The 15,295-nt window shown below is 42.2% G+C and overlaps 1 protein-coding gene across 4 annotated transcripts in view; it reads left to right on the top strand.

Annotated features, from left to right (window-relative positions):
* PCSK5 (proprotein convertase subtilisin/kexin type 5) overlaps positions 1–15,295 on the top strand; it is a 684,033-nt gene that overhangs the window by 278,334 nt on the left and 390,404 nt on the right. For all 4 annotated transcript variants that reach the window (XM_082244075.1, XM_082244078.1, XM_082244077.1 and 1 more), the window contains exon 7: positions 8,979–9,151. In XM_082244075.1, coding sequence (XP_082100201.1) covers positions 8,979–9,151 — 173 coding nt within the window. The remainder of the gene's footprint in view (positions 1–8,978; positions 9,152–15,295) is intronic.

Genomic DNA, 15,295 nt, shown 5'->3' with positions numbered 1-15,295 from the left:
TGGGGCCGGGGCCTTAAATGGGACCCTATAAGCCCTTTCAATAGCAAAAAGTGGGGAAAAAGTATCAGGCCCCAGTGCCTGCTTCAGCCATGTTTCCACAAATGCTTCCGGATTCCTACCCTCTGCACCTTCAGGGAAACTCATGAAGTTCAGATTGTTGCGCCGCAGGCGGTCCTCCATGTCCCCCAACTTTGCCGCCTGAGCTTTCTGCTCCGCCTGTATGTCTCTAATGACCGCAGGGAGAGGGAAAACATCATCCCCCACCGTGCTAATGCACTGTTCAGCAGTGGTAACCCGTTGCCGGATTTTGTGAACGTCATCTTTAAGTAGGGAGAGGTCGACCCTGAGGGCGTCTATGTGAGAGGCAAGGGAAGTTTGGCAAGTCTTAATGGCATCCATAATTTGGGTCAGGGTAGGTTCTGATACCTGTGAGGTGCGGAGATCCTCAGGCTCCGATCCATTCCGGGCTGCTGGTGAAAGCGTCGGCCACTCCGCACTGTCCCCCAGCCAGGATGCCTGTGAGGTGCCAGAGAGCGTGCTGCCCGGGGAAGAGGATCGGGCGCCATCTTGGGCCTGCGCGAGGGACCCGGATCGCGATCCGTGGGGGACACCAGCCTGTCTCTACCGTACTTCACCATCGTAGCCGGATTCAGGAGCAGGTGGGGAGTCTCAGAAGGTAAGTAGGAGGTAAGTCAGTCCCCGGATGGCTCAGGATTCTGTAACGGATCAATGTTCGGCAACAAAGCTAGGAGAAAACGCTCCTCACATCCCGGAAGTCAGCCACGCCCCCCAGGGTTTGTATGTCTAGTCTTAAGTCTGATATGGCAGCCAAGAGAGTATCTTTGATGTCGGCTGCTATGATGCGGAGGTCATTCAGGATCAGTTGTTGCTTTTTTTATTCTCCTACTTACCGTTTAAGTAGAACAACACCAATTCAAAAAAAAGTTGGGTCGCTGTGTAAAATCAACATAAAAACAGAATGAAATGATTTGCAATCTCATAAACCTATATTTTATTCACAGTAGAAAACATATCAAATGTTTCAGCTGAAAAAGTGTACCATTTTAAGGAACACATAACCAGTAAGCCAGTAACACGTCTAAAAAAAGTTGGACAGGACCATGTTTACCACATTGTAGCATTGCTTCTTCTTTTAACTGGGGAGCCCAGTTGCTGGAGTTTTAGGAGAGAAACGTTGTCCCATTTTTGAATATAGGATTCTATAACACAGTCTTGAGTTTACTTTGTCTTATTTTTTTTTCAAGATGCACCAAATATTTTCAATTGGTGAAAGGTTTGGACTGTAGGCAGGCAGTTAGGCAACCAGAATCTACTACCACAAAGCCATGCTGTTGCCATAGAGGCAGTATGAAGTTTAGCATTGTCCTGCTAAAATATGCAAGACCTTCCCTGAGAAAGACATCATCTGGATGGGAGGCTACGCTGCTCTAAAACTGGATATTTCTTTCAATATTGATGGTGACTTTCCGGATGTGCAAGCTGCCCATTCCATACACAATAATGCACCCCCATACCATCAGAGATGAAGGATTTTGAACTGAGTGCTGATAACAAAATGGAAGGTCCCTCTTCTCTTTAGTCATGAGGACCCAGCGCCCATGTTTGCCAAAAAGAATGTCACATTTTGATTCCTGTGATCACAGAACTGTTTTCCACTTTGTAGCAGACCATTTTAGATAAGCTTTGGCCCAGAGAAGACGGTGGTGTTTCTGGACCATGTTCAGAAATGGCTTATTTGCATCATACAGCTTTAACTTGCATTTGGTTGTTTATGGACAAAGGAAGAACGAACCCCATTGGGACTTTACAGGCAGTAAATAGTGTCAAAATGCAAGTATAAAATCAAAAAGTTTTTATAAGATACATGAGGTAAAAGTGATGAAACTCCCGATACACTTTAAGAACAATGAACAAATCATCATACAATGTCATATAGAGCTGATATCATCCACTTAAGAAAAGAACCCAAGCTGGATCTCATGAATGCAGGGACCCATGTGGACATGGGGTTCTCACTAAGTTTCCCAACATGTTTGGGAATATGGAAAATTCCTTCTTCAAGGGGAGGTGAAATGAGCGCAATAATATAATAATAATATATTATATACAGTAAGTATTATATTTACAGGTACATTCACATAGTTGTCGTCAAGGAAACATGTACTCACATTATATGATCAGATTTAGTAATTGCATGATACACCTAAATGAAACGTGCCCCATTGCATTACAGGCTTCCAATGAGGGAACCCAATGGATTGGAGCGCTGATAGTAAATGGCACCGCAAACCACACAAGCAGGAGCTCACGAGGATCACATGAAAGCGAAGGCCATTCCTGATATTAAAGAAAAATATATGCACACATAAGGGGGAGAGAAGAGAGGACCCAGCATAAATATGTAGAACCTATGTTCTATCATAATCTACTCCCCCAAAAAGGTAAAATGGGGGAGGAGGAGAAGTGATAGTGCGCTGTGAGCGCATCATCGTACTAAATCCAAGGCTGAGTATCATAGAATAATCGAGTGGCTACTTATATTGAAAAGTGGCTAGAGAGCAATAGGATGCATGGATCGTGAACAGGTGATCACCAATCCGACATGTGCCTGGGTCCTCCTTATATGTGCATACAACAAGTGGTATAAAATATGTGGAGTATCATGAGTAGAGGAACATCAGATGGTCCTGGTACAGAGGCGTGGGGAGTAAATCAGATCCACCAAAGGGGAACCCCATACACCCCCAAATCCGTCTCTAGTGGACTAACGTCCACATATTGGTCTCCACTGTGATCCCCGATGTCATCGGCCTGCCGGCACACAAGTTGGGGCCGCGTCATCACCGGTGGCAGAGGAGGAGGTGCGGATGTGCTGACCGGCAAGCCCCGGTTAGTCATGCGAAACATGCAGCCTACAAATCAGGAACCAAGCGTGTATAGACACGCACAGGGCATTTGTGTGCCGTGGAGCACCTGCATAGGCAGCAGCGGCACCCATTGGCTAAGAAGAAAAATGCGAGGGAGCACGTACATAGGCAAACTGTCAAGAATCGTATAGCATTGAACAAATCATACAAAGTACTGCAATTAAAATAGCTGCCAAATCGAATGGCATGGATGACATGCATATAATCATATAGTAGTGAGAATAACAAGAGGGGAAAAATGGGGGACATTACACGAAAGAAGGATCAAAACAAAGGAGGGGGAGAAAAAATGAAATCAAAGCCAACAACAGAAGCTGATTATGAATGGTGGAGGTCCCTAAGATTGTTGATAAACACAGATGACCAATAGAGACAATATTTCTGTGAATATATGTCTCAAATTTCTTTTTCATATTTCCCAGAGGTAAATCCATGGAGGAAAGGTTTAAAGTTCAATGCCTCATTGAGGCCTGTAGGTGAGGTAGCATTGAGGTTGGAGATCCACCGCAGCTCACATTGGAGGAGGGACTTGATGAGGTCTCCACCTCGGGAGCTGGGGTGGATCCGATCTAGTACTACAAAGGACACTGAGGGAAATTGTTCAGCATGTGTACGTGCAACATGTCTGCCTAGGGGGAGTTACATAGTTACATACATAGTTACATAGTAGGTGACGTTGAATAAAGACAATAGTCCATCCAGTTCAACCTGTGTAGGTGTGTGTGGCTGTAATCATCTCACATAGCCCTTAATGTTCTGATCCTTGAGATGTAAGTCTAAGAGTCTTTTGAAAGCCACCATACTACCCGCAGAAACCACCTCTTGTGGTAGAGAATTCCACAATCTTGTAGCCCTAACAGTAAAGAACCCCCCTCGTTGCCTGAGGTTAAAACGCTTCTCCTCAAATCGCATTGTATGTCCCCGAGTCCTCATGCAATCCCTTTTCTAAGCTGGGATCCCCATTAAGATATTTATAAATTGATATCATGTCCCCCCTCAGACGTCTCTTCTCCAGGGAGAATAAATCGAGTGATTGCAGACACTCTTCATAGTCAAGGGCCTCCAATCCCCTAATCAGTTTAGTTGCCCTTCTCTGGACTCTCTCCAGCTCCAACACATCCCTCCTGAGGACTGGCGACCAGAACTGGACAGAATACTCCAGATGCGGTCGGAACCAGAGTTTTATAAAGTGGAAGGATTATAGTCTTATCTCTGGAATACATCCCTTTTTTATGCATGCTAATAATCTGCTGGCTTTGGCAGCAGCCGCTTGACATTGCATGCTGTTGCCTAATCTATCATCAACCAAGATTTCCAGATCCTTCTCCATTTTTGATTCCCCCAAGGGTTCCCCTCCTAACGTGTATTGTGTTTTTATGTTTTTAGTCCCCAAGTGCAAAACCTTACACTTCTCCACGTTAAACCTCATTTGCTATGTCGTTGCCCACTCCGTTATTTATTCCAGGTCATTCTGTAGGATATCTGCTTCATGCTGTGCAGTTATTGCCCTGGCCAATTTTGTGTCATCTGCGAAAACTGATAACGAACTACTGATCCCGTCCTCAATGCTGTTTATGAATAAATTGAACAAGGTTGGTCCCAGGACTGAGCCCTGGGGCACCCCACTTACTACCTCAGACCAGTCTGAGTATGCGCTGTTTATTACCACCCTTTGGACTCGGCCTTTTAGCCAGTTCCGTATCCAAGAGAAAACCCTGCTGTCGATACCTGCAGATCTTATTTTATAAATTAAGCACTTGTGGGGAACTGTATCAAACGCCTTAGCGAAATCCAAGTACACCACATCCACTGGTCTGCCCCTATCTAGCTCACCTCCTCGTAGAATGCTAAGAGATTGGTTTGACAAGAACGCCCATTTGTAAACCCGTGCTGATTACCACTGATGATGTTGTTGTCATTAGCAAACTCTACGATATAGTCCCTTATCATCCCCTCCAGTAGTTTACATACTACTGATGTCAAACTGACAGGCCTATAATTTCCCGGGATATGCCTCTGGCCCTTTTTGAATATCGGAATCACGTTAGCCTTCCTCCAATCCCCTGGTACATCTCCTGTCCTAATACTGTCAGCAAAGATCAGGAACAGTGGTCTAGATATAACTTTACTGAGTTCCTTGAGTACTCTCAGATGTACGCCATCCGGGACTGGTGATTTGTTTGTGTTAAATTTATCCAGCCTTTCCCTGATTTCCCCCTCTGTTAGCCATAGTGGCAAGTGCTGTGTGTTACTACTAACCATACAGTCATGGTCAGTGTACCCCTCCTTTTCCTGAGTAAAGACTGACGAGAAAAAAGCATTCAGCACGGTTGCTTTTTCAGTGTTCAGGATCACTTTTGCTCATACTAGATATGTGACGATAGATCCGCTGCCAGATTCTCTGGATGGTTTTCCTCGCATAGAAGCAGCCACATTCACAGTTCAATAGGTATTATACCCTTTAGGTTTGGCAATTAGCAAAATGCCTGGGGCAGAATAATTGGCCATTAGGTAGATACAATTCACCTCTCCTGTCAATTAATTGGTAGTATGAACACGAGCCACAAGGGAATGTGCCAAGTAGTTCGCACCTATCTCCCTACTGGTGACCTCGCTATTCACTCAGCACCAATTGGTTACCCACAGAGGTGACGCGCCTGTAGGTGATCAATGGAGATGGGAGGGACAAAAGGACCCAGTGTGGGATCTGACGTCAATAGATGCCAGTATCTGTTTAAGATGCGTTTAACCACCTTATGTTTTGTTAAATATTTGGTAATAATCCTAGTAGTTTCAGTTTGTTTAGTATTTTTCTTGGCAAACAGAAGGTCGTGTCTTGAATCTAGGGTTGCTCATTTATATGCTTTTTTCAAGCATTTATGGCTGTATCCTCTATCAAGTAGGCGTTGTCACAGTAAATTTGCCTCCCTTGTATAAGCCTCAACACTAGGGCAGTTCCTTCTTATATGTAGATACTGACTATAAGGAATGGAGGCCACCAGGGGTTTTAGATAGAAACCTGTGGCGTGCAAAATATTATTGCCTGCTGTTGGTTTGCGAAACAATTCGCAATTTAATGAGATCTCACTGTTTTTTAGGATAGTCACATCCAGGAAAGTAACACTGGATTCACTGTAGGACATTGTGAACCCCAGGTTAAAACTATTGTGATTCATGGCTACAAGGCAATCAAAATGTGTCTCACATACATAGAGAAAGCATCATCAATGAACAGTAACTGCTTCCACTCCCCCAGTTACAAGTTGGCATAAGCCGGGCGTAGCAGGTCCCCATAGCCACACCCTGCACCTGGAGGAAGTGGGAGCCATTGAAGGTAAACACATTGTTGTGGAGAATGTATTCAAGTGACATAACGATAAATTTATTGAATGAATGCTCATGATGGCTGGTTTGGGACAATATCCTGCAAATGCAGAAAAGTCCCTTCTCATGAGGTATAGAGCAACCAAAAGAATATTGGTTGGTTATGGATGGCACAGTGAACTGTGCACAGTAGGGGTGCGCATCTTCACTGGTCTCACGATTCGATTTGATTACGATTATCATGTCAATGATTTGAAACGTGGAAACTTGAACACTCCGGAGTCCATCTCTATCTAAGAGTTAAGGACACTCGCTCCTCGTGTCTCCTCCTGCAGTGACGCTGGGCGGCTGGGGATGATGTCAGCGGGAGGCAGGAAAAGAGGGCGCGGCTAACAACCACAGACTAATTTTAAAGAGCCATCGCTGTGCGGAGAGGGAGGGGCGGCGCTTCATGACACCATTAGCACATCGATTAACCCGGTCCCAGCATCGATGCAGAATCGCGGGTGGCTGAATCACGATGCATCGATGCTATGATTATATTCAACACCGCTAGTGCACAGACAGTGATTTTTGGAAGTATTCCTGAGTCCATACAGTGATGACCATCAAAAAATCATGCCTGTTTTAATGAAGTGCTGTCTGAGGGGCTGAAGATCTTGATTCTCCAATATTGTGTTTCTGCCTTTTCCCTTCCGTACAAAGATTTCCCCGTATTCTGAGAATCTTTGCAATTTTACCCCTTCATTTGCAAAGTGACGGCGTTTAAGGACACCTTCATATTGACCCAACATTAACACTAGAGAGGCCCTCCTCTCCATGCTCTTGTAACGCTCCTGCGTTTTTATTGTAAGCTGGATTTGCAGCTGCAGAATCTCCACTCAGTAGTCATGTAGAGATGTGTTGGAAAACCAGATCCCACTCTCCAGACTCATCACTGTGGGCCTGTCTGCTTCAGCATACAGATATACACACACTCAAAAAGATGTTCCTGGAGTGATAGGATGTATATGATAGTATGGAGGTGATGTGCTGAAGGGACAGGTGTTAGCAGTGACAGTAATGGTAAGCACTTGATAGTAATGTTCAGGAGAGTAGTAGATGGTAATAGGTAGAATGCAGATAGGTTAGTAATCATGTATGGTAACAGGTGGTAAGGACAGCAGATGACATATACAGGATAGACTAACCCAGTGCAAGGATAGATGGTAGTAGACTCAAGAGCTAGCAATCTATGTAACAGTGCAGATGGTAGAATTAGTATGCATAGATAGTAACAGTCCTTAATGTGCAGAAGATGATAGTGTAAGTTAGTTATGGAGGATTCCCCTGTGGGGTACTTATCACTAGTAAGGTTTAGTAAGTAGAGGGGTCCAGTAGTGAGGGAGTGATCCAGTAGCGAGATACGGGATCAGTAGCGAGGTTCCGGTCTGTTCCAGGTAAAGGCAAATAGCTGGAGGTTCCGACAGCAAGACAAGGCTTGTAAGCATGTAGGCACACAAGAGTGAAAGCAGTATGCCAAGTGTGATCCGGTAGCGAGATACGGGATCAGTAATGAAACAAGTTCAGGTAGCGAGATACAGGAGCGAGTAACATCAGGTATGGCTGCTTCACAGACGGCTTGAACAAACTAACCATGCGGTTAGAACGAACAACGTGAGAGAGAACGCCGGCGATTGAAATAGCCGCTCAGCGGCGCTCAGCGATGACGTCATCCGTCTTAAAGGTGTATGCGTTCCACCTAACTAGAAAGGTGGGACGCAATGTTGAAAGGAAAATGGTAAATAAGGGTACCAAAGGTACCAGAATCTTACAGCTCTCCACTTATCCCTTTTCCCGCTTGACCCATGACAGCCGCCAGAGACAATTACAGCCTACCTCTCCCTGTTCTCGTGAGTCACCAGTTGTCTACGTCTGTGACCAGAAGAATTTGGCACACAAACTTACTTAACGTTGTTAGTGAACTATTTCTTGGACCAATTGCCTGTTGGTGAACTATTTCTCTAGCTCATTGCCTGCAAAGCATCAGAATCCCCCCCCTCTCATCTGCCTTCCTCCCATCCCCTCATCTAATTGTATGTTACTTGTAAAAAAGAAAACCCGAATAAAACTTTCTTAAAAAAAAAAAAAAAAGAATCTTTGCAATATTACATTGAGGATCATTATTCTGAAGTTGACAATTTATATATGCAGTTTTTCACAACTTAGTGAATGAACCTCTGTCCATCTTTACTTCTGAGACACTCTGACTCTCTAAAATGCTCTTTTTATACCCAGTCATGTTACTGACCTGTTGCCTATTAACCTAATTAGATGTTTTGCATCCCTTTAGTTTCAAAACTACCTTATTTTTTTCTTTAATTGGTATATTTTCTCAGTTTAAACATTTGGTTTTTGTTTTCTCTTGTGAATAAAATATGGGTTTATGAGATTTGTAAATCATTGCATTCAGATGTAGATTTTGCACAGCGTCTCAACGGTTTTGGAATTGAGGTTGTATCGTTTTAGTGTTTTTAGAGTTGGTTGCAAAATTTCATAACCTTTTAGTATAGTTATCGGCTTAAAAGTTAATTACTTTAGTATTGGAGTATGATGAGTTATGATAGCAAGTGGTTAACTATTGTACAGTGGCAGTATATTACTCTGTTTTCAATATTTTATACACTTATATATTCTATATTTAAAACTTTGATTGTCTTCCTGTAGGTGTACGCATGTTGGATGGTGATGTAACAGACATGGTAGAAGCTAAATCTCTCAGTCTAAACCCACAACATGTACATATCTACAGTGCAAGCTGGGGTCCAGATGATGATGGAAAGACAGTGGATGGACCAGCTGCTCTTGCCAGGGATGCCTTTGAGAATGGCATTAGAACAGTAAGTGTGCATAGAGGTAGGACTCCAAGGCTATGCTTTAGGTGTTGTCTAAAAATGTTTGGCTTTACTGTATACAGTATCTCTGTATAGATAAACAGAAAGGTATTCTACATAGCAGAAATTGAAAATGATCTTACTGTCTATTTCCAGTTATATGGAAGTAGAAAATGTCACTGACCTATATTATGGCCTTGATGATAATGTAGACCAGGTTCTCAAACGTTATAGATCCTGGCTGCTATAGCAGTGTTTAAAAAGAAAGAGAAGCCCGATTGCTTCCACAGCCTGCTGAAGGTACAGACCATCCCCCTGCCCTTCCACTTCTGTTCGCTGATCTCCCCTCTGATGAAATAACACACAAGAGACATATATTACGTCACTTCAAATTTCGGCTGCAACTCTCTCACTGGCTGCTGTGGATGGTGAAGAAGCATGATCTGTGCTACATTAGCTTCAATGGAAGGAAAAGGAGAGCTGATGAGAGAACCTGTCATTAAAGTGTGCTATCACATAGAGGGCTATTGGCCCTCTATTGGCACTTTTCCACTGCAAGTACCGGCTCGGCTCTACTCGGCCCTGCTTGGCCCGGTTTGGTTTTCTACCGCATGGTACGGTGTTGGAACGGTTCGGTACGGTTTGGTATGGTTTGCTTTTCCACTAAAGTAGTACTAAAGTAAGTGGGTGGGATAACAACGATTCTCTGACCAATCCACAATCGAGGTGGTACTATTTTAGAGAGCCGTACCGTTCGGTTCCATGTAGTGGAAAAGCGCCGCCGTACCGAGCCGAACCATTCCTACACCATACCATACGGTACCAGCAGTGGAAAAGCACAAAAGCGAGCCGAACCGTTCGGTTCCATGCAGTGGAAAAGCCCCATATGTGATAGCAATAAAAAATAATTATAAGAAAAAAATAATAATAAAAAAGTAAACACAGCATTTTTCTTCAGTCCCCCACCCCAGCATACACACATAAAAAAATAAATGCAAGCCGTGGTTATGCCTTTGTATGAAAATACCAATTGACACACGATACATAACGCTGCACATATCAGAGGAAAGGAGTCATTCTAGGGCCATCATTTACAGTTGGCTGTAAACTGAGAACCTGTAGAGTGATGCCTATAGACAATTGTGGGCACCAAAATTTGTCGTCATTTCACAGTTGTGCTCAATTTTAACCACTTGACTTCCAGATGGTTTTACCTCCTTCATGCCATTTGCTATTCAGCACTGTTACTTTAACCCCTGTAAGACCGGAGGATTTTGCTGCTCAATGACCAGGCCACTTTTTTTAACTTGGCACTGCGTGATTTTAACTGACAATTGCGCAGTCATGCAATGCTTTACCCAAACGAAATTTACGTCCTTTTTTTCCCACAAACAGAGCTTTCTTTTGGTGGTATTTGATCACCTCTGTGCTTTTTATTTCTTGCGATATTTTTAAAAAAAGAGCGAAAATTTTGCGAAAAAATTACATTTTCTACTTTGACAGTTAAAAAATATCCAATATATTAAATTTTTGTCATATATTTAGGCCAAAATGTATTTAACTATATGTCTTTGACAAAAAAAATTCTCAATGAGCGTATTTTTATACACTTTAAGACCGGAAGATTTTACCCCCTTCCTGACCAGGCCATATTTTGCGATTCGGCACTGCGTTATTTTAACGGACAATTGCGTGGTCATGCGACGCTGTACCCAAATGAAATTAACGTCCTTTTTTTTTCCACAAATAGAGCTTTCTTTTGGTGGTATTTGATCACCTGAGCGATTTTTAATTTTTGAAAAAAAGCGACAATTTTGAAAAAAAAAAAAACAATACTTTATACATTCTGATATATAACATTCCCCAAAAAAAATTTAAAGAACAAAATGTTTTTAACATTTTAGGCCAATTTGTTTTCTGCTACATATTTTCGGTAAAAAGTCTCAATAAGCGTATTTTGATTGGTTTGCGCAAAAGTTATCGCGTTTACTATCTACGGGAAAGATTTGTCATTTTTTTAAATTTTTTTATTAGTAATGGCGGCGATCTGCGATTTTTTGTGGGACTGTGACATTGCGGCGGACAGATCAGACCCCTAACTGACATTTTTTGACACTTTTGGGGGGACAAGTGACATTACTACAGTAATCAGTGCTAAAAATATGCACTGTTACTGTAATAATGACACTGGCAGGGAAGGGGTTAACACGGTTGGTGATCAAGGGGTTAAATGTATGCCTCATGCTTACTAACATGTGTGGGGGGAGGGGGTTCTGTGACAGAGATCGCAGGTTCAGCTATGCTGAATCCTGTGATCTGTCCCTGTCTGTCACAAAGAAGATCCATCTGCTTTGTTTACACAAGCGGGCGGATCTTCTCACTCTTTCCCCGATGATCATCGGGGAAGAAAGACGGTGATCCCCGCCTCTCCTCCTCCGGCCCGGTTTAGACACAGCGGAAGCAGACAGGCAGGAGTCCAGTGACGTAGGTCTACGTCGCTGGACACAGGGCTGCCGCTGTGCCGCAGTAGCAGCACAGTGAGCAGTCGGAAAGTGGTTCACTGGCAATTCCACGATCATGTAACACTGTATGCAAATTACATTTATATCACTTTTTTCACATAAATAGAGCTACCTTTTGGTGGTTTTTATTCACCACTGGAGTTTTTAATTTTTTTTTACTATAAAAACGGAAAATACCAAACATTTTGAAAAAAACACGCTTTTCGTAGTTTCTGTTATAACATTTTGCAAATAATCTTTCTTTATAAATTTAGACCAAAATGTAGTCTATATATTTCTTTGATAAAAAATATTCCAAATCAGTGTATATTTTTTAGTCTGTGTGAAAGTTATAGTCTACAAACTATGGTATATACAGTATATATTTGAAAATTGATCAATCCTGGTGTACTGATGCCCTACTATTATTATTGTTATTATACAGGATTTATATAGCGACAACAGTTTGCGCAGCGCTTTACAGTGTGGGGGAAGACAATACAGTTACAGTACAATTCAATACAGGAGGAATCAGAGAGCTTACAATCTAAAAGGGAGGGGCCTATCTCGTGTCTTGAGGCCCTAAAATGCCAGGACAGTACAAATACTCCCAAATGACCTCTTTTGAAAATTAGACAGCCCAAGGTATTTAGTAAGAGGCATGACAAGTTTTTTTAAGTTTTAATTTATTGTCACAATTTTTGAAAATGGAAAAAAAAAATGTGTTTTTTTCCATTATTCTTCTTACATACTGTCACTAGTGCGTATAGCATCATCATATGAATGGTGTGGCAGTGATCAGGGATACTGGGTTGTGATAGTATGTACAAAAACAATAAATAAAATTATTCTATTTTTCTAACTTACTTTTAAAATTTTATTTTGTTACATACTCTGAACTGAGTAGTTCCATGTCACCATAGTTGGGGGGGGGGGGTTATTTTACACTGTTATTGTTTTAAACAGTGGTGGTCACTGTTATATGCAATAGTTAACAAATTGCTTTCCATACATGACAGCCTGCTTACTTTTGACATGCTGTGATTGGCTATAACTATTCACATAGTACAGGGTGCTGCGATTGGCCCAGGCACCATGTGATAGCTGTGGGCCAATCACAGCATCACAACAGTAAGCAAGCTGTTCATGAATGAACGCCATTCCTGACTGAAAGCTTACATAATATCATGTGATCGCTATGATTGGTCATAGCGATAACATGATAACCTGGCTGTTCCCAGAGGCTAGGCACCAAGGACCAAGATCCGCTGTGTCTGGTAAATCCACTATGCCACAGAATCATGCCACTGCACACCCCAGGGGGTGCACCAGTGTGCAAGTGCTAGGTGACGTACAGGTATGTCGCCTAGCATGCAGCTGCCGCCCATCCCCAGTAAATGTACTGTGGGCAGGCAGCAAGTGGTTAATGCTTATCGTGTTGGGTATCTATTTTTTTTTGTCAGGTGTGAATGGTGAGCAGGTGTGTTACATTTGGTGTTATCTCTCTCACTCTCTTATACTGGTAAATGGAAGTTCAACATGGCACCTCATGGCAAAGAACTCTCTGAGGAACTGAAAAAAAGAATTGTTGCTCTACATAAAGATGGCCTAGGCTATAAGAAGATTGCCAAGACCCTGAAACTGAGCTGCAGCATGGTGGCCAAGACCATACAGCGGTTTAGCAGGACAGGTTTCACTCAGAACAGGCCTCGTCATGTTCGACCAAGGAGGTTGAGTGCACGTGCTCAGCGTCATATCCAGAGGTTGTCTTTGGGAAATAGACGTATGAGTGCTACCAGCATTGTTGCAAAGGTTGAAGGAGTGTGGGTTCAGCCTGTCAGTGCTCAGAACATACACCGCACACTGCATCAAATTGGTCTGCATGGCTGTTGTCCCAGGAGGAAGCCTCTTCTAAAGATGGTGCACAAGAAAGCCGCAAACAGTTTCCTGAAGACAAGCAAACTAAGGACATGGATTATTGGAACCAGTCCTGTGGTCTGATGAGACAAAGATAAACGTATTTGGTTCAAATGGTGTCAAGTGTGTTTGGCAGCAACCAGGTGAGGAGTGCAAAGACAAGTGTGTTCTGCCTACAGTCAAGCATGGTGGTGGGGATGTCATGGTCTGGGGCTGCATGTGTGCTGCTGGCACTGGGGACCTACAGTTCATTGAGGGAACCATGAATGCCAATATGTACTGTGACATACTGAAGCAGAGCATGATCCCTTACCTTCGGAGACTGGGCCGCAGGGCAGCATTCCAACATGTCAACGACTTCAAACACACCTCTAAGACGACCACTGCCTTGCTAAAGAAGCTGAGGGTAAAGGTGATGGACTGGCCAAGCATTTTTCCAGACCAAAACCCTATTGAGCATCTGTGGGGCATCTTCAAACGGAAGGTGGAGGAGCGCAAGGTCTCTAACATCCACCAGCTCCACAATGTCTTCATGGAGGAGTGGAAGAGGACTGCAGTGGCAACCTGTGAAGCTCTGGTGAACTCCATGCCCACTAGGGTTAAGGCAGTGAATGAAAATAATGTTGGCCACACAAAATATTGACACTTTGGGCCCAATTTGCACATTGCAACTTAGGGGTGTACTCACTTTTGTTGCCAGAGGTTTAGACATTAATGGCTGTGTGTTGAGTTATTTTGAGGGGACAGCAAATTTACACTGTTATGCAAGCTGTACATTCACTACTTTACATTGTAGCAAAGTGTCTTTTCTTCAGTGTTGTCACATAAAAAGATAGAATAAAATACAGTATTTACAAAAATGAGGGGTGTACTCTCTTTTGTGAGATACTGTATTTATATACAGTATATATATATATATATATATATATATATATATATATATATATATATATATATATAATAGATAGATAGATATAGATATATATACAGTATATATCTGTTAGTTGATCATTTTTTTAGGCACCTTGATGTTGGTGACTTGCCACAATTAAACTTTGGAGAAACTTTGTGCAACACATTTCTATACCTCTTATTTTTTTTATGCAGATAACAGCAGATATATCTTTTTTTTTTTTTTCTTGTTCTTTTGTAATATGCGGTTTTGGAAAAAAAAAAAAATATATATATAGACTTATTTCCTAAAACAGCGTAAAGCACAATGGCACTGCAAAAGTACACTGAACAATTTTATCCAAAGAGATTTCATTTTTCAAAAATAAATTATTTGTTGCTATGAGTATTGTACTTTGCAAATAACCCTATTAAATAAGCGCTGTTGACTGGTTTGTGATTTTATTTTTGGGTAAATGTATTACTCTGCACGTTTTCATCTCCCTCCTGTATGTATAATAATATATACATTGATACATATACATAATGTAAAGAATGAATAGCCTATACTAATACGCAATCTGTTGTCCTGATATTTCTGCCTGATAAGTGTTTGTATTTTTGCCTAATTGTAAGTTAATGATAGATTCTTGGTCTCAGACCAGCAGCTTGGCCAACTCCATTTCAGTGTCATGTTATAGTATCACAGCACGTTTTCTTTGCAAGGACAGGACAAATAGTGAAATCGAATTCTTTAGATAAAGCATCCCAGTGCCAACAAATCCTACTAGGCTACATGGTGGACTTCTTCTTGTTCCCATTACACCATTGTGTCTAAAGC

The sequence above is a fragment of the Pelophylax lessonae genome (assembly GCF_965119305.1).
Source record: "Pelophylax lessonae genome assembly, chromosome: 1".
Taxonomy (NCBI): Eukaryota; Metazoa; Chordata; class Amphibia; order Anura; family Ranidae; genus Pelophylax; species Pelophylax lessonae.
The sequence above is the reverse complement of the archived record's forward strand: the minus strand, read 5'-3'. Positions and strand labels throughout refer to the sequence as shown.